This window comes from Drosophila willistoni, assembly GCF_018902025.1.
Source record: "Drosophila willistoni isolate 14030-0811.24 chromosome 2R unlocalized genomic scaffold, UCI_dwil_1.1 Seg200, whole genome shotgun sequence".
Taxonomy (NCBI): domain Eukaryota; kingdom Metazoa; phylum Arthropoda; class Insecta; order Diptera; family Drosophilidae; genus Drosophila; species Drosophila willistoni.
The window spans coordinates 724,271-742,608 of NW_025814051.1; the positions used below are offsets into that span (position 1 = coordinate 724,271).

Consider the following 18,338-nt stretch of genomic DNA (forward strand, 5'->3'; position numbering starts at 1 on the left):
AGGGCTGGGCTGTCGAGAGAACTTCCATGGTGATTCAGAGGCATCTCATAGGTATAATGTGACTTACCACTAGCCAGAGCCAAAAGGCCCAAAATAAAAGCAATCGACAACCATTTCATGTTCTTAATATTTGTTGTTTGGTCCTAGTAGCAGATACTAACTAAAGTATGAAACGGACTTGCAGCCAGCTTTTATACAGTGCTTATCATTTTTCTATTTTCTCTCTATTTTAATCTCTACGTTTTCTAAGAAAAAAAGGTGCGCCACCTTTAAAAAAAATTTGCATTTTATATTTAAAATAAAGCAATCAGAACACATATATAAACATATGCGTTCAGAGATAGAGGAAAGCCTCAAAGGTTGTTTCAAATCAAAGCTTTCCCTATACATAAGTGAGTTTTTTATTGAATAATTTAGTTTTAATTATAAATATTGTTTGATTTCAATCTTTAAGACAACATTTTTGATCTAATGTAGTGTCTAGACTTTTATATATATATTCCTGAATAATGTAAAAATTGATCCCTATTGAATCATTGTTGCTTCATAAATGATAACTTAATGATTTGTTACTGATTTCTTTATTAATGATTACTTAATTATTTGTTCTTGATTTTGTATGATTTCTTAGTGGAATATTTTTGATTTCTTATTAGTGAATGATTCTTTGATTCAATCTGGAAATTTGAAACCAGAAGGATAGCCAAGGCATCTAAATTGAATTAATTAAACCAAGTCGTCTCTTTTTTTCCATACAGTTAAAATGTATGTTGCGTTTTATTGTTGCGTTTTTTAGGCGCGATATTTCAGCTTTTGTGTCAAAAATAACCACAAATATCGATTGAAAACCGCTAAATAATCGAAGAATTTAAACACATTGTATTAGCAGTTAATTTTAATAAATTGTTTTAAGTTTAATCTCAGGTTAATGCTACAGAAAATTTAATTACCCAATTAATATTTAAAGTTGATTGCTATTGCTATTATCGATAGTTTGAAACGATTTGCCTATCGATATTTGTAACAATAGTCCATCCCAAATTTATGGCCAAAATTCACACACATACACCCACACACACATGTTGCGGTCACATTAAGTTAAAAGCAGTCAAAGGAAACGGATTGTTTTGTTTACCTCCGTCGATACTCCCAATAATAAGGATTTAATAAAATTGTATACCTAAGAATAATTGCTAATTAAAAGTGTGTGCGTGCGTGCTCGTTGAGGGGAGAACGAAAGAGAAACACAATAACAAGGACAACAAACTGAATAGGCTTCAAACAAAGCAATTTTCTTGTGGGAGTCAAAACAGGAGAGGCGGAGGCGGAGTGAGTGTGGGAGCAAAGGTAGCCGGCGTTTCTCTTGTGTTTCTCCTTCTCTCTCTCACTATCAAAAACCTATCTGGGAAATTTTTAAGAAAATCTAATGTCGTCGGCAGCCGAACTGAAATTATCCCGTGTGCTGGGTTTGGCCAAAAAGTTCAACAATTTCTATTTAACAGGTAATTGAAACACACTAGATAACTCTATAACTGTACAATTGTAACTTACTTACGACGGATTATTTTGGCCCTGAAAATAGGGTTTGGCCCTTAATATTATGAGTGTATTTACGTATGTACATATGTATGGGTGTGTACCAATGCAGTGGGCGGTAGGGCGCCAATGCCAACTGCAACTGCCAAAGAGAGGGACAGAGAGAACAAGAGCAAAAGGAGAGCGAGCTTATCGATTTGTTCTGTGTAGTTGTTGCTGTTGTTACTGTTGATGTTGTGTCGTTGCCATTTCGTTTCGCAGCCTCCCAAGGTAACGGGATTCCCAAAAACTGGCGCCAACTGTTGACATTTAAAAATGAAATCATCCTAATTCATTTGGAAGGCAAAAACCCTCTTAAATTCCTTTTTATTCTCTATACGACTGACGCATAGCTCACCTGTTGCAAAATATAAGCAACAAATACTTCCGAGAATTTTTCAGAATTGCATTTCACTGCATTCCATGATAAGTTCATTTTAAACTTTTTTTTTCTTTAAACTCAAATGTATACAAAAAAAATATTGTTAATTTTTTACTTTGTTTAAAGAACTTTGCAAAGCAAACAAAAACTGGAGAAGCTAAGCGGAGATTATATCCGAAAATGAAATACGCTCTGCTAAATACGCAATTTATGTTTAACAAAAGTTTTAAGTAAAGATTTCAAATAAAGGGCATTGGAAGTATATTTTTTATTAAAAATGTTGTATAAATGTTGTCTTTTCAGCAATCGTAACTTAACTAACTTGTTTGTAACACGTCAGTCTTTAATGTTTATTGATTAAAACTCAAATTTCTTGAAAAAAGAAGCGTATAAACTTTATTAAGAATCACATTTTGACCAAAAAAAAAAAAGAGAGAATTACTAATAAGATTAAAAAGTTTCCAAATATAAATTATTTCCATCTACATACATACATATGTACATGAAGGAGAGAGAATAATATTTTGTGGCATTAACTTGGCCTTTGATTGTTCTAAATCCATATAACATTTTATTTACCCAACGTTTTTCCTGGGGAACAGAAAAAATTGCTTATTATGCAAGATCAATTTTATCAAGCAAAAATGGTCAGACTTTATATGTATCTACAATGTATCTATCTACATACATATATACAAATGTTTTGTTTACGTTTTTAGATATCTGTATATATGTATATAGACGTAAGCATATAAATAAATTAACAACCATCTTGGACATAATTAAGCACTTTTGACTCTTGCACAAATTAGTTTTCATTGTCAATTTTGGTTTTTTTCCTCTTCTACTTCTTTTTGTTTGTTTTGCTATTGCAATTCAATTTTGATACCCTTGAGACGCGTAGAAAAAGGGAATATCAAGTTTAAATAATACAAATTACCCTTTGGTCCGTGGTGAGGAATTTTAAATATTTTTATAGACCATTTTTGATCCAAATTGTATATATTTTAAGAAGGAAAATATACAAATTTCTGTCAATACATATAGCCAAGAGAAATTGAAATAAATGTAATGTGAAATTTAAAATTCTTTTCTGAAATCTCAGAATACTATGGGTTTTTTAAAGACTAAGTGTTTAACATTTTAAAGGGTATACAAAAATCGAGCCTCCCATAAATTGTGCGACATTTGTATAGACTCACCTTGAGGGGCTGGCAAAGCTTTTGACATTATAAACATTCAAACAGCTGAAAGATCTTTGAGAGAGCTGAGAGATAGATCCACACACTTGTAGAAAAGTTTTGCACACTTAAAGTTTGTTCCCTAGAGTGTATATAGACGACCAGAAATACATATATATACCTACTTATGTATGTATGTATATCTATAGCTAAATGTTTTGTTCTTGTTTTATGTGTTATGCTTTTTGATAGGCAAATTCTCAAGTGCAAATGTTTCTCACCATTTAATTGAGGAAGACACACATACACACGTAGAGTGGAAGAGAGAGAGACACGTCACTTTGACTGTTGACGCTTTCCATTCATTTCCTTTTTAACTCTTCGTTTTGATCATGTTCTCCCCCTTACTTTCTCCCTCTCTCGCTATCAAGCTTTTTTGTGTTTTTTTTTTCTTCTGATAAGAGCGGCATGCGATTTTTTTGCTCTTCGGCGTGTTTTTATTTTTGTTTTGCTTTACCTATTTTAAAAATTTCGAATACTCATTAAGAAAATATGGTTAGTTCATTTTAAATTTGTTTTGCCTAGTATTTTATGAAATAAATAATACATTTCAATAAGTTTTTAATTGGGTACCGAAATGTTGCTTAATAAAACCATAACTCATACGACATGTTGTCTAATAGATTATCTGTCGAAAATTGAATAAGAATCTTTTGAAACTATGCCAAAAAGGAAGCACATGTGTATGAACAGATCTATTTTATCTTTATTAATTATTATGCCAATGATAATCAAATTGTTCCACTGAGCTTAACTCTCACACATACATACATAAATTAATATACAAATTTAAGAAATGTTTACGAGTAATCCGATACGACATCTGTTACCACTTTAAGCCAAAGCCAAGTTGATCAATGTTTATTTATTTATTATTATCATTATTTAACGCGCTATAAAAAGTAGGTACAATGTTCTTAAAACTATTTTGTAATACTTGATTTTCTAGAATTATATGAACTTGTTTTTCAACTTAGACTTTTACACATACTTATACATTGTAATGGATTACGTGACGAGGATTTGTTTGTTTTTTCTGATGTTGAGATGCTTAAAACTATATTTTTAGATTTGTTATGAAAATATGTTAGCAGAAAAGCGAAAAAGTACTTAAACATTATAATATAAATACCTTCCCATCATTGTTATAGTCAAAGGATCGATTCAACAATCAAACCTGGATATACATACGTGTATCATCTTTAAACTCTTAAAAAATTACGTGAATTCACAATTTAGTTCTAAACTATTCAACAAAGTTCAGTTTGAAGTTACACAGATGAATTAAAAGAATACATTTTTATTTTAAGACAATATAAAGAAATTAATTTCAATTTATTCTTCTGAATGAAGTTATGAACTATTGTTTTTACATTATATACATATATAATCGCCTAACTAAAGGTATCTACGTCGTCTGCAAGCCACGACCTATCGCACGAGCTAGTTGTTGTTTTTTTTTTTTTGTTTCAATCTCTAATTAACTTATCAAAGCGATAGACACAGTTTGTTTAAATATTCGTTAAAGCCAGTTTGTACTAGTTATTGCGAAATATTTTCGTTTATTTTGTATATTTAGTGGCTATCGGACTTTACTTATATTAGTTTAAGCTATTCATTTAATCGCTGATATTTGTTTGTATGTGTGTGATAACCGTAAATGATTTGTGAATGATTATTGAACCTGGTTAAAGTTAAAAGTTTGTTTTGTTTATTATTACATTGAGTAGATAAGTATTTTTGTCCTCTGATAATGAGGGAAAACATATGGTTTAAGGTGAAAAAAACAGCTGTTTTCATTATTATGAATTGAATTGTTTATTTTTAAAATTGAAAGCATATTCCATGGAAGATTTCTGTTTTTATAGTAGCAATACCTTAATAACTTGAAATCATCGGTAATTGGATAAGGCAAAAATATTTGTAGAAATGATAATAAAGAAGACTAGCAAATTCCATAAATGTATTCTTCAAATTTTGTTGCTGGTCAAACACTTGTAACAAAAATCGGTAGAAAAACATAAATAATGAAAGTACAAATTTTCTTTAAAATAGTAAATACAATTATTATTATAATTGGATTTGTTAATCAAAAGTTTTTTTATTTATCAACTTATGCTAATCCGGAATCGGGCGTTCAGATAAAGCAAATGCTTTTGTCTAACATTTTTATACCATACACCCATAGGGTGAAATGGTATATTAAAGTCGCCAAAATGTATGTAACAGGCAGAAGGAAGCATATCCGACCCCACAAAGTATATATATTCTTGATCAGGATCAACAACCGAGTCGATCTAGCCATGTCCGTCTGTCCGTCCGTCTGTCCGTCCGTCCGTCTGTCCGTATGAACACCTAGATCTCGGAGACTATAAGAGCTAGAGCCACCAAATTTTGTATGTAGACTCGTGTAGTATGTAGAGTGATCAAGTTTATTTCAAATTTTTGCCACGCCCCTTTCCGCCCCCGCAATTTAATAAAAGCGTTTATCTCAAAAACTATTCCAGCTAGAGACACCATATTTGGTATGTATATTCGCTTAGTAAATGCACACATTTTTTATGTATACAAATTTTGCCACGCCCTTTTCCGCCCCCGTAATTTGAAAAACTTGATTATCTCCCGTATTTTTTTACCTTATGCAATCAAATTTGGCACACTTAAATTTAATATATAATATCTAGCAAAATACCAAATTTGATCAAAATCGGACAAAAAACAGTCGAGTTATGCATATGAACGTTTTTCCATAAGGCCGGAGTTGGCCGTTGGCTGGTGGGGGCGCTATTGTGCTCGTATGACTGAGTGAGCGAGATACTAAGATATGCTAGTAAAAAGCGTGTGAAAATGCATTTGTTTAATAAAGTTGAAATATTTGCTTTACTGGTGTATGGTATACCTAAGTCGGCGAGACGACTTACTTACTTCATTTTAACTGAATCCTGTAAAATTATAAGCCAAAGGCTAAATAAGACGACTAAAAATGGATGGCAGCAAAAAGATAAACAATAATTAGCATGAGTAATATTATCGCGTTTAAAAATAAAATTTATAGGAATATGGAATATGATGGAAGGAGCAATAGACAATAAGTATTAAGTGTTCTTAACGCTAAATAGACTTCGTGGAATTTGTTTAACAAGAACATATCAACTCTTTATTGTCTATAGTCAAAGTATTTAATTGCGCAAGGTTTTCTTTCTTTCAAAGAAATAATCTTTTGATGAATGAACTTGAGCAGTCTAAAATTCAAGGTTTGGCTTGAATTTCAGAGAGATTGTAATCTATACAGACTGTTATTATCTTAATGTTTCCATCATCAACTACATTTTTAACTAATGCCTTTCATTATAGATAATCTACTAACAACATCCACTGTGTTTAGACCATCCTGTGTTTTGGTTTTAACACATAAACTCTTATAAAATTATTCTTTCTTCACATTTGGCAAACAGTAGAAACAGTTTAAAAAGAAGTAAAAATAAACAAAATCAAAATAAGGAAACGTTTCGTTCTTTACAGTTTCATAAATTTCACAGAAAAGGCTTGTAAAATAAAGCAACATTTATAATTTTGACCGAAACAAAACACGGCCCACAACCAGGCACTCTCTCTTACACATTTCTAATCGACTTTGATAAGATCGGCTATGGGAATTGCAAACGTACCGAAAATGAAATTGATAAGCATATTGAGATGATTTGCAATACAAGATCAGATTAGATTAACATGACAAAAGTTTTATTAACAACTAAAGAGAAGAAAGAATAGTGGTCAAAATAGTAGAAATGAAATGTTTACTTTTACCAAATCAATTTAATTATTGTATACGGTTATCAAATCGATTCATTTCGTTTTCCATTTAGCAATTAAACCTCCTTCTCCACCCTCCCATTAGCTAAAGAAAAGTACATACTTAAAGTCTCAACTTATAGAGAGTTCCCATTGTGTGTGTGTTTGTGTGTGAGACGATGGACATACATATCTTATCAAAGTGCGCGTGCTGCAAGTGTTTTTAATTAAACAGTAGACTGAACTTTTATTGTTTTCCCCTTTTTCTGCCACAAAAAGAGACAAAAACAATGGCAAACATTTAAACTTTTTTGTTTATGGAAGTTGCCAAAGTTCAGAAATGAGTGATACGATTAAATGCTTGGCTAATCATAATATTTTACTATATGTATGAATAAATATATATGTATGTATATATACATATTCTTTTTAATGGATGTATGTACATAATTATGAATGTTGTGTAAGGTGATAAGCGAATCGAAATGCTTGGCCTTTTTTTTCTGTCTGGAACATAAATTTGTTCTATGTGTGTGTGTGTTGTATGTGTGACAAAAACGAGTTATCGACTAGATAATACCCTAAAATTGAGCTTAAGGATTCATTCGTTATAGAAATACTTATTTTCCTAATCGTAAAACTTTGTTCAATTTTATTAAAACTGAGTTAATATCTTGTTATTATCAGAAATGTTCTTGTTTTTGATTTATGTCGAAATTATGAATTTAAATTAAAAAACTTGTGATATAATAATTGGCATAAAGGGCAAACTATGTTAAACGAAAGCAAGAGCTGACATCAAAGTCTTATTCCGACAAATTTCATTAAAATCAAAAACGAAAGCAGACCTCTACATCTATTTCTTTGGTTAAATTTGAAATTTTTGATCCTGTTAGTCTTATCTGTTTAACTTATTTATTACTGGACAAAAGTGTTTAATTTTAATCCAATCCAAGTCTGTGTTAAAAAATTGTTGACCTATTTTAGTTTGAGCAGAACCGACTGTACTAAACGTCGATTTTGAAGTTGACTAGATGCCATTTTTATTTTGAAAACAATGTATGCTTTTCTCTTTTAAGATTTTAGATTATATTCAAATATTATAAACTAGTTGCAACGTTTAACACTTGGAATTAAAATAATAATGATATTATACAATATCTCAAAGGACCGAAAGAAATAAAATCAAGGAAAAAACAGTTTGATTTAAATAAAATTAAATAAAACAATGCATTTTAAAAAACATACTATACTATCTATAAGTATACTTTTATTTTAAAAAAGTTGCGATTTTGTTTCAACTTTTTCTTAACTATTTATTATCAATAACCTAACTAAAAATACTCTTTATACACAAATCTATATTTAAAATCATGTAATAATGAAATATTGTTTATATTGACAATCAAAACAAATTATAAACAACAGTACAAAAACTATATGAAAGGCAATCCACCAAGTTGGAATCGACCATATATGTATATGTTTGTTATTAAACAAATAACCTGAGAGCTTGATAAACAGCAACTTTGATTTAACAAGAACTATACCAATACCTTTTTTATCCATGTTTCATACTTTTTCAATCAAAACTAAACGTTAATTTTTTGGATTAAGAATGGAATTGAACCTTACTTGAACAATTTTAGCTTAATTTTAGATATTTAAAATATAAGGAGAACATGTTATGTAAATGGAAAACTGCATTTCCTTCTGCGTCCTATTTCTGTTGTCCCTATTTACCCTATAAACCAAAATCCTGGTGTATATTAAGATGATATTTCTCTTCTATAATATATAAGAACTTTTCTAAAACTATTATTTAGCTATTTTTACTTTGATTCCATCATAGGAAGGTGTGTTTTTAAGAATTTGTTTAAGAAGGAAAAAATGTACAACAAAAGAAATAAGGTCCAAAGGTGTGTGTAAGAAAGACTATTGTATGATATTTTCCTAAGATAAATAACAACGACATGCAGTTTTTGCCAATTTTTTGGTCAATTATTTATAGTATGGTTTACAATTTTATTTGAAATCTAATTAGTCTGAATTTGTTAATTATATCTTATAGGTTTTCAAAAGGGCGACATACGTCCCTTTCTTGTTGAAGGTCAACAATGCGGTCTTATTAAATCGGATGTATTGAAGCAACTGGTCAAGTATCCTGAAGTGTTTTGCATACGTGACTGTGAGCATACCAAACAGGTGAGTGCACTGAGATCTATGAAGTGTGTGAATGCAATCATCGTCTTTCTTTTTGCCATTTCATTGTCACAATAGGGTCTGGTTGAGCTAAATCCGGCATTCCGTGATTATAATGAACGCACGCAGCAATTGGAAAAAGTATTACGTAATTTACGTAGCGAGGGTCTCTTCCCAGCTCTACAGGGATGGCGGGATGAATACTTCGAGGTCAAGTCTGAGCACAATGCTCTTCTTAAGATGGAACGTGCAGCCACACCTTTGTTTGGCGTTCGCAAATATGGGGTAGATATTAATGGCTATGTGATACATCCAAAGCATGGCCTATGCATTTGGCTCCAACAACGCTCCAATACCAAAGAGACCTGGCCTGGCAAATGGGATAATATGGTTGGGGGTGGACTATCCGTTGGCTATGGCATCAAGGAGACAGCTATTAAAGAGGCCGCCGAAGAGGCATCCATTCCAAGTCATCTGGTCAAGAATTTAGTTTCAGCCGGCTGTGTTTCATTCTTTTTTGAAAGTCGTCAGGGTCTATTCCCCAATACGGAATATGTCTTTGATTTGGAACTTCCAGTGGACTTTGTGCCACACAATGCCGATGGTGAGGTCCAGGCATTTGAGCTATTGCCAGCCAAAGAGTGTGTGGAACGTGTATTTACCCCGGAATTCAAGACGACCTCGGCGCCGGTCGTAATTGATTTCTTGATAAGGCACGGTCACATCACGGCCGATGATGGTAAGTGTTGATTACTACCATTGTCTAGCAAAATCTTTATTTATATTTCTCTTGACAGAATTGGATTTCACTCAGATTGTTGAGCTATTACATGTACCGTTGCAATCTCTATATACGTACAAGACGCGGCTGGAGCAAATGCAAAAATTGCAGCAACAAAAGTTGCCCAATGATGCAAACAATTGTAATTGTCCAAATTTACCCCCAGTTAGACCCCTTGAGAATGGTCACAAGAAGGCTGCCTAAACTAAATGGATCGACACACACACACACACACTGTAATAATGAACAACGAGAAAAACATATATTTAAAAAACAAAAAAACACACCAACAAGAACAAGTGCATTGAGAAGCTGCGGACTAGATACGAGAGACTGCTTTTGTAGTGGGATTTGTAAAATCCAAAGCCAATAATCGATAGAAAAACATAACAAAAAAAACAAGAAATTCAATCAACCAAACAACCGAAACAAACGACAAGATCTAAATTATTAAAAGTAATAGATTATGATTATTATTATTATTATGATTACGATGGCAAAGATCGCTTAAAGTTATTTACAAATATTATTTTAAATTGTATGTGCTGTTTATTGTAAATGTATATCTATTTACAAACATATATTTGGTATACACATGCATACATTCAAATATGTATATTATTTTTAAATATTTATTACATACATACATACAACATGCCTATATACTCTCCTTATCCTATGTATGTGCTTTTGAGATATTCCAATTAATCAAATAATGAAAGCAAAAAAATGACGCCACATTCTTAGAACTTTTGTGAAACAAAACGGACAAGTTATATAAATATATATCTATATAACAAACACATTTATATGATAATAGCCATAGTTAAAATACAAAAAAAAAAAAAACAAAAGAAACAAAATTATATATACATATTTTAAACAATATATTTAAAAAGAAAAATTACATTTACTATTATGTGTGTGTACCAAAGTGCTCAAACTTAAGCAAAAACAAGTTTAAAACAAAAACGAAAAAAGGCATAAATAAAAACTTAATTTTTTATTAGTTTTCTGTTGAATTTGTATAACTTTTTTAAAATTAATAAAAATGTAAACCAAAAAAAAAAATTCTAAAGTTTCCAACGTTAACTAAACAGTAACATTTGTTTTTAATTACTAGTTGTATAAGGGAAAATGTTTAGGTATTTCAATTGAATGAAATTTGTTCATTCTTGCATATTTGAATTTTACCGCTCACCATAACAATTATCGGACTTGCAAAGTTATGAAACTATCGTTATCGTTTCAGTATTTCAGTATTTTTGGAAATCTTGGCATTTTCCCGTACAGCTCGTCTGGTCACACTGTTAACGGCCATCTTTCTTTTTCCCCAACTTCACGACCGCGTGGACGTCCATACGTAAAAGGTTAGCCCCTAATTCGCGAAAAATGTACAAAAATATCAACAAATTTAATGGCAATCGATGCCAGAACAATGCAGCCAACAACAGTGACTAAAAGTGTATATCCAATTTTGTTTCAGGGAACAACACAGGCTACAAAATGACCAACTCAAAGGGTTATCGTCGCGGCACCAGAGACATGTTCTCTCGCCCCTTCCGCAAGCATGGTGTCATCCCCCTCTCCACCTACATGCGTGTCTTCAAGATCGGCGATATTGTCGACATTAAGGGACACGGTGCCGTCCAGAAGGGTCTGCCCTACAAGGCATACCATGGCAAAACTGGCCGCATCTTCAATGTCACACAGCATGCTGTCGGTGTCATTGTAAACAAACGTGTGCGCGGCAAGATCCTAGCCAAGCGCATCAATGTTCGTATTGAACACATCCATCACTCCAAGTGCCGTGAGGATTTCCTGCGCCGTGTTAAGGAGAACGAGCGTCTGCTTAAGGATGCCAAGGAGAAGGGACAGTGGGTCAACCTGAAACGTCAACCCGAACAGCCAAAGAAGGCCCATTTCGTTAAGAAACTGGAGGAACCCATCGCTCTGGCTCCCATCCCATACGAGTTCATTGCCTAAGTTGGAGAAGGATTGGATTGTGTTTATGTCTTTTGTTTACATATTGTAAATTGTGGAGAATAGAATGGATTTTCTATACATATATATGATTGATTCATGTAAACAATTCTAGATGCAATTGTATTTAAATTTGGTTTTAAGTGTCCACCAAAGGATGTGCGGGTGAATCAACAGGGGAAATAGTGGGGGAGAGAAGTAGTCATATTGTCTTCGATAACAATAAAGGTTATCGAATTTCAATTTTTCGATAATAGCTCAGTCGAAAAAATTCTTTCAGATGCTACAGAATATTTTCATATATATTTCTCTGCAATGTCTAGATCTTGCAATACCTGCGGCAAAGAATTTTCTAAACCTGCTTTGCTAAAACGTCATCAGGTTGTGCATACCAAAGAAAAATTGTTTAGTGTAAGTTTCGCTTTGGTTAGGCGAATCTTCACCAAGAACTGGAACTAATTGATGGAAATTTCTTGTAGTGCGAAAAATGTTCTTGCAGCTTCTCCCAGCGAAGTTCATTGCAACGTCATCATTTGCGAAAGCATGCAAAAACCTTGGCAAAAGAAACCAAGAGCGACGCACTGGGTCAGGAGGTGGAGGAGGATGCAGAAGGCGAAGTGGCCCAGCAAACTTTGGTTGCTCTCATCAATTTACAAAGCCACATGGAGACAGCTCAGCAGAGTCAGTCTATTGCAACCCTAGAGGAACAGCCTATGGTCAGTCGACTGGTGGACATTAAAGATAATTTGCATCCAAATAGAAGTGAAAGAGTACTTCTAAAAACACAATTGATCCAACGTTCTTTGACGGGCCAACGTTGTTATTATGTATGCGAATTTTGCGCCAAAGAATTTTCAAAAACATATGACCTAATACGACATCGTCGTATCCATACCAAAGAAAAGCCCTATGCCTGCACTGAAAACGAGTGTTTCAAACTGTTTTCCACTAAAGCCAAGCTAAGAGAGCATCAGAAGGCTTTGCATTGCCCGCATCAAAAACCAGAAGTGAAGAAATTACCAAAGAGAGATAAAACTCTGGAGAATTTGAAGTTGCTTCTGCCTCAACCACCAATTTTGGGTAGTTCCTTCAAGTGCGTCTATTGCCAGAAAATATTTTCAAGAAAATTCAATTGCCGCATACACATGTTGACCCATTTGAAACGTTTACTGAATGCAAATCCCGAAATTGACTCCCAAATTATTTCACACATCTGCTCCCATTGTGGTAAATCATTTATGAAATCGCATGATCTGAGCAGACACATGCTTATCCATTCGAAAATCAAATCCCACTCATGTCATATCTGTCTGAAAACTTACATCCTAAAGTCGACGTTAACCCGTCATTTATTAACCCATAAAACCGATCAAATATCGTTTAATTGTCAAGTTTGTGGCAAATCATTCAAGAGTCGAACATCTTTGAATCTACATTTACGTCTCCATACCGGCGAACGGCCATTTAGTTGTGAAATTTGCCACGAAACCTTTCGTACATCTGGACATCGACTTGAACACATGCGGGGGCAGAGGCATAGAATCAGTAAAATTGATTTATAAAAAGAAGATATATTCTTCTTGGTGTATATGTTTATTTCAAAATACTTCTCCAACAAGTTTTGCACAGATTTCTTAGGTATTAAAACCAGGCGATGAGCCGTAATGGAAATGTTTGTCAAACTCTTGACTCTTGGACAAATCGCTTAAACGTTGCCGCTTATCGGCCAATATAAAGTCATCTTCCTCAATCATCTCGGAGTCACCGCGTTTGCGGCGCAATTGTTCGACAGCGGGCACCACACACTCCACAGATTCGTCCAAATCGTGTGCCTTATAGACTAGATAATGAGGCTCAATATATTTGTTGGATCTGCAAAAAGAAAATAAAAACAAGTTAGAATTTGGTGGAATTGAAAAGCTTATTTTGGATTCTTACAATTTCAGCAAATACGGATCAAATGGAAAGAAAGTTTCGAGGGTTTCCTCCGGCATGGCCTTATCATGACCATAGACAGTGGCCAATTTGCGACGAGCATTTCGCTCCAATACAGTATGACAATACGCCAATTGATGCGTACGTGTAATACCAGCAAATGCGGTGGCCACTGGAGGAAGACAATAACGTAAAGGATTCAAGTGGCACATCGCCAGACGAGATAATTGCAACGATTGAAGGAACAACAGTTCTATAAGAAGAAAAAACAATATTAACTACTCTCACTAATATGTACAAACTAATGCCTACCTTTTGTGCCAGCTGTCAGATCCTTGGCACGAAAGGCAATCAAATAGAACAAGGCTTGACAGACGGAAAAAAATACCATATTTGCCTTTAATGAGCCATTTTGGCTATTATATTCATCTGTATCGTCAATATACCGAAGAGACCATTTACTTAGTTCGGTGAGATAAAATTTAATGGTACTAAAATAGATACAAATTATTATTTTTGTGTTGAAATTGTCATAATTTTGTTATCCACACTCACCTAAGAGGCAAAAATTTGGATCGAGCCATAAAGCTAGCCATATAACTGACGGCCGCATGCCGTATAATGGACGATACATTTGGATTTTGAACCTTAAGCCATAAGGAGCTTAGAAATGCTTCCGCGTAGGCAGGACGCAAGCTACATACTTGAAAGATCACAAATTGTACATGACATGTATTATGGCTGGGCAATAGAACCTCATCGAAGATGAATAAGAGCATTTTAAAGAAGCGATTGGCCGTCCAACGTTGCTCTTCGTTTGTTGTTGGCGCAAGGCGACATTTTGTGTCCAGGAACTTGTATAGCATCGCAAGGCATATGTCCAGAGTCTGACCAATTGGATGATCAATGGTCTTGGCTAGCGGAGAGGGCGATTTAGTTGGTATATCATCCATTTGAAATATACCGTCTTCGTCCATTTTGTCTGGTTCTCTATCCTCATCGTCATCTTCTTCATCGTCGGTTTCCACATCGATTTCATCACGCGGAGCATTCACATCCAAGATGAGCAGTCTATAAGAATAAGAGTAAGACTTCTGGCAAAGGTTATATAAAAAAGGATCTTACTTCTGCAGTACCAGCTGCATTACAAGCTCCTCAAAAACTGGCTTATACTCCAAGAGCCGCAGTATATTATAAAGATAGCCTGCTGTGACATACGATGGCTTCTTAAAATAGGGGAATTTAGCAGATATAGCATCAATAACCACATCAAAGGACATGGGTACAGCCGTGAGAATACGATCCAATATTTTATGCACCGTCTCGAGATCGTTGCGCACAATCTCTGAGGGACAACCATGAATTTGCCACTCAGATGATTCATTTTCCGTTGGTACCCAATGAACAATGAATTTACTAATGCCAATGGGTATATAGGTGCTATGGGCAACCATAATATCAATGGCAAATTCTGTGTAGGCTTCAATGGCTTCAGACGAACGTTTACGCCAGTTAACCGAAAGTAATGCCTCCACAACTCCAGCAAAATTCGAAGTTAGACTGTGGCATATTTTACGAGCATCGTTCATAATTTGGATCACTTCTTCATCCTGAAAAGAATTGAATTTCATTAATGAGAATCTCTATATAAACCATTTTCTTGACTTACTGAGAGATCTGCTTCACATAGAAAATAGGAAAACTCCTGAACTAAATGATAGTCATGCTCTTCCAGGGCAACACGTATAGATTCCTTCAGACCCTTCTCCTTTGGTGTGGCAAATCGCACCTTATTGAGAGCCGCTGTCTTTGCTCGCTCTCGATCCACACTGGAGAAGCTCTTTAATATGGATGTAACACTAGTTTTACTTGTGTACACCGACATAGCTATGGTTATTTATAAACTTAGGCCTAGAAAAAAATTTCTTTCAATGATTTCTATTTCCTAATAATGCGCAATTCTTTGCCTACGCAACGAATTGACATTGACAAACTTCAACGAAGCTTTAGTTAAAATTTAGCCAGTGATGCTCAAATTTTAACAGCAATGTTTATAAATTAATAAACTCCTAAAACACTTGGTTGCCGTTTTATAATGCCAAATTGTCATTATATTTAATAAGTTGCAATTATTTTGGGTGGATTTCGTTGTCGACCGATCCAAAATCAAAACACGTTGTGCTTTCAGTGTGACCAGAGTTACAAAATGCGACAAAGTTATTGTAGTTCTTCTTTTTATATTCAAGCTGTTTCCAAATAAATAAGATTTATGAAACAACATAGAGTAAAATAAACAGTAAAATATGCAATAAAAAACATCAAATTGATATAATTTCTTCTAATTTAAGATAGGCGGGAATCGAAGGAGTCTGGCAACGCTATAAAACTAGCCGATTTGCCGTAATTTTTTCCAGCCCTGAAATTTCGAGGAGCTTGGTATTTTTTATTTTTTCTAAGTATGGTCACATAGGACGACACATGCGTTTTGTTTTCTAGTTTATTTTTTTTAAACAGCTTCACTTAAGTGAGATTTCCCGCGAAAATGTCTTCCATTTTTATGCTAGACACCGCTGGTGATCAGAACCTACTCAATGAGCAGGGCTCTAACCTACTTTACCGCAGTCTAAGTGCCGGACAAGAACGCCTCCAGTTGCAAGACAGCGACCAAGACGCTTCCAGTTCTGATGAAGATGATGAAAATGCTGAAATTGAATTGTTTGGCGTTAAACTGAACAGCAAAGATGTTAGCAAAGCCATTGGCAGTGGCAGAAATACAAAACCAAATCAAACCAAAGTGGCTGAGGAATTGGACGAAGTAACTGAAAAGCTTGCCAAAGCAGTAGAAAATTCCAGCAAACACAAGGCCAAGAAACGAAGGACCAAACATGTCGTCGATTTGGATCACACGGAAGGACCTGATTTAAGTATGCGTAAAGAGAATATCGTAAAGGATATGCAAGACGCTAGACGAGCAAAGAATCCTGGTCTGGACAAAGAACATGCCCTACCCATTGTGGGCAAGAGAAAGCAGCCTATTTTGAATCGAGTAAGTTGTAGAATCCTTTTAGTAGGCACTCTCTCCATCTCATATATGATGACATATTCGACATCGTAAGCCTTTGTTAGGCTGCTTGAAGCGATTGTTGTGTTTAAGACTCCATAAATAAATTTGGACTATAACGCTCCGTTTCATCCGTTGTAATCTTAGCTACTGCCTGGAAGCCTGCGGTGCAGTTGGCTGTAAGGCCAGCGGAACATTAAATGCCTTACGGACTAGACTGTTATTTGCTTTCAAGTTTTTCAGTAAATAATTTAGGCCACGGCTGACAAATCTTAATCTCCCTCTATTGAAACATAAGTTATAGTCCACCCAATACACAGCAATTGCCGAGGCCTGACTAAGTTTAGGGCAATTTGACGACGTCTTTAGTAATCTGATTTCAAGTAAAAAAAAATTTAATTAGTAAAAAAAAATTATCCCAATTGTTTATTGATTGTTTATTATATTTTTATACTTTCAGATTGAACGTGCCAAGACAAAAGGCAGCGGTTGGTTCGATTTGCCTGCCACTGAGATCACTGATGAGATGCGCAATGAGTTAAAGATCATACAAATGCGATCTGTATTGGATCCCAAACATTTCTATAAAAAGAATGATTTAAAAGTTTTACCCAAATACTTTCAAATTGGTACAGTTCAGCATTCACCTTTGGATCATTATCGGGAGAAGAATACACGCAAGAGTAAGAAATCTTTGGTCGATGAACTCTTGGCGGATGAGGCGTTCCAGAAGTTTAATAAGCGTAAATACAATGAAGTTATTCAACGCACTGACAAATATGCCCATCGCAAGGCTATGAAAAAGATGAAGAAACTCAAGAAAAATAAAAAATAAAAGTTTTATTATAAATTTGTTTAAAAAAGTGAAATATGTATTTTAAAGCAATCTACATCTGTTTCGTGGTTTTTGGCTGACTATTAGAATTTACATTATATTACCCTATTATCTATTCCCATATCTGTTAAAGACAATTAAGAAGTGGAGCCTTTGCCTATATTAAGTCTTAAGATATTGATCAAAATTTATTAAAATTTAGTTTTTATTGGGATTCTAATAAGGGGGTATTCTTGGTTGGGATTTTTTTTTTCCTTCAATTATTAAGAAAATCGTTCCGAAAGCATTATTTAAAATTAAAAATACTTAAGAAGATAAGGAGAACCAAGTTTTTTAAACTCGTAGCAAAGATATAGCCCCTAATTCTGAACATATTTTAGTAAAACAAAGTGCAATCGGTACAGAAAGGCCTCCATTATCGTCCTGACTTCATTTAGAGTTCTAGGATATTTTTAAACATCAAACAAATGCAAATATATATTTTAAAAATCAATTTTAAATTGTTTTGTTAAAAAAAATTCTAATAAGGGTCGGGACCACAATTAATCTAA

General features: G+C 34.0%; 5 protein-coding genes and 1 non-coding gene across 6 annotated transcripts; 5 read left to right on the plus strand and 1 right to left on the minus strand.

Moving 5' to 3' along the window:
• The first annotated feature begins 1,071 nt into the window (after nt 1-1,071).
• Nucleotides 1,072-10,647, plus strand: LOC6641703 (uncharacterized protein YJR142W). The gene is made up of 4 exons (XM_002064640.4): nt 1,072-1,502; nt 9,062-9,195; nt 9,271-9,931; nt 9,990-10,647. Exons 1-4 carry the CDS (start codon nt 1,427-1,429, stop codon nt 10,175-10,177), a joined length of 1,059 nt encoding a protein of 352 aa, XP_002064676.1. The 5' UTR covers nt 1,072-1,426; the 3' UTR covers nt 10,178-10,647.
• Nucleotides 10,648-11,262: 615 nt separating this feature from the next.
• LOC6641702 (60S ribosomal protein L21) lies at nt 11,263-12,070 on the plus strand. The gene is made up of 2 exons (XM_002064639.4): nt 11,263-11,343; nt 11,460-12,070. The coding sequence occupies exon 2, from the start codon at nt 11,480-11,482 to the stop codon at nt 11,957-11,959; it is 480 nt and encodes a 159-aa protein (XP_002064675.1). The 5' UTR covers nt 11,263-11,343; nt 11,460-11,479; the 3' UTR covers nt 11,960-12,070.
• A 70-nt stretch (nt 12,071-12,140) lies between these two features.
• On the plus strand, nt 12,141-13,875 carry LOC124460415 (zinc finger protein 250-like). Its single transcript, XM_047011098.1, has 2 exons — nt 12,141-12,367; nt 12,436-13,875. Exons 1-2 carry the CDS (start codon nt 12,272-12,274, stop codon nt 13,516-13,518), a joined length of 1,179 nt encoding a protein of 392 aa, XP_046867054.1. The 5' UTR covers nt 12,141-12,271; the 3' UTR covers nt 13,519-13,875.
• LOC6641701 (RNA polymerase I-specific transcription initiation factor RRN3) lies at nt 13,508-16,079 on the minus strand. The gene is made up of 6 exons (XM_002064638.4): nt 15,561-16,079; nt 15,017-15,501; nt 14,447-14,962; nt 14,204-14,382; nt 13,895-14,144; nt 13,508-13,828 (listed from the first exon to the last, which is right to left on the minus strand). The coding sequence occupies exons 1-6, from the start codon at nt 15,774-15,776 to the stop codon at nt 13,591-13,593; spliced, it is 1,884 nt and encodes a 627-aa protein (XP_002064674.1). The 5' UTR covers nt 15,777-16,079; the 3' UTR covers nt 13,508-13,590.
• A 258-nt stretch (nt 16,080-16,337) lies between these two features.
• Nucleotides 16,338-18,280, plus strand: LOC6641699 (deoxynucleotidyltransferase terminal-interacting protein 2). The gene is made up of 2 exons (XM_002064637.4): nt 16,338-16,937; nt 17,413-18,280. The coding sequence occupies exons 1-2, from the start codon at nt 16,434-16,436 to the stop codon at nt 17,785-17,787; spliced, it is 879 nt and encodes a 292-aa protein (XP_002064673.1). The 5' UTR covers nt 16,338-16,433; the 3' UTR covers nt 17,788-18,280.
• LOC6641700 lies at nt 17,018-17,334 on the plus strand. Its single transcript, XR_049709.2, has one exon. It is a non-coding gene; the product is annotated as a small nucleolar RNA U85 (small nucleolar RNA).
• Nucleotides 18,281-18,338: the final 58 nt, after the last annotated feature.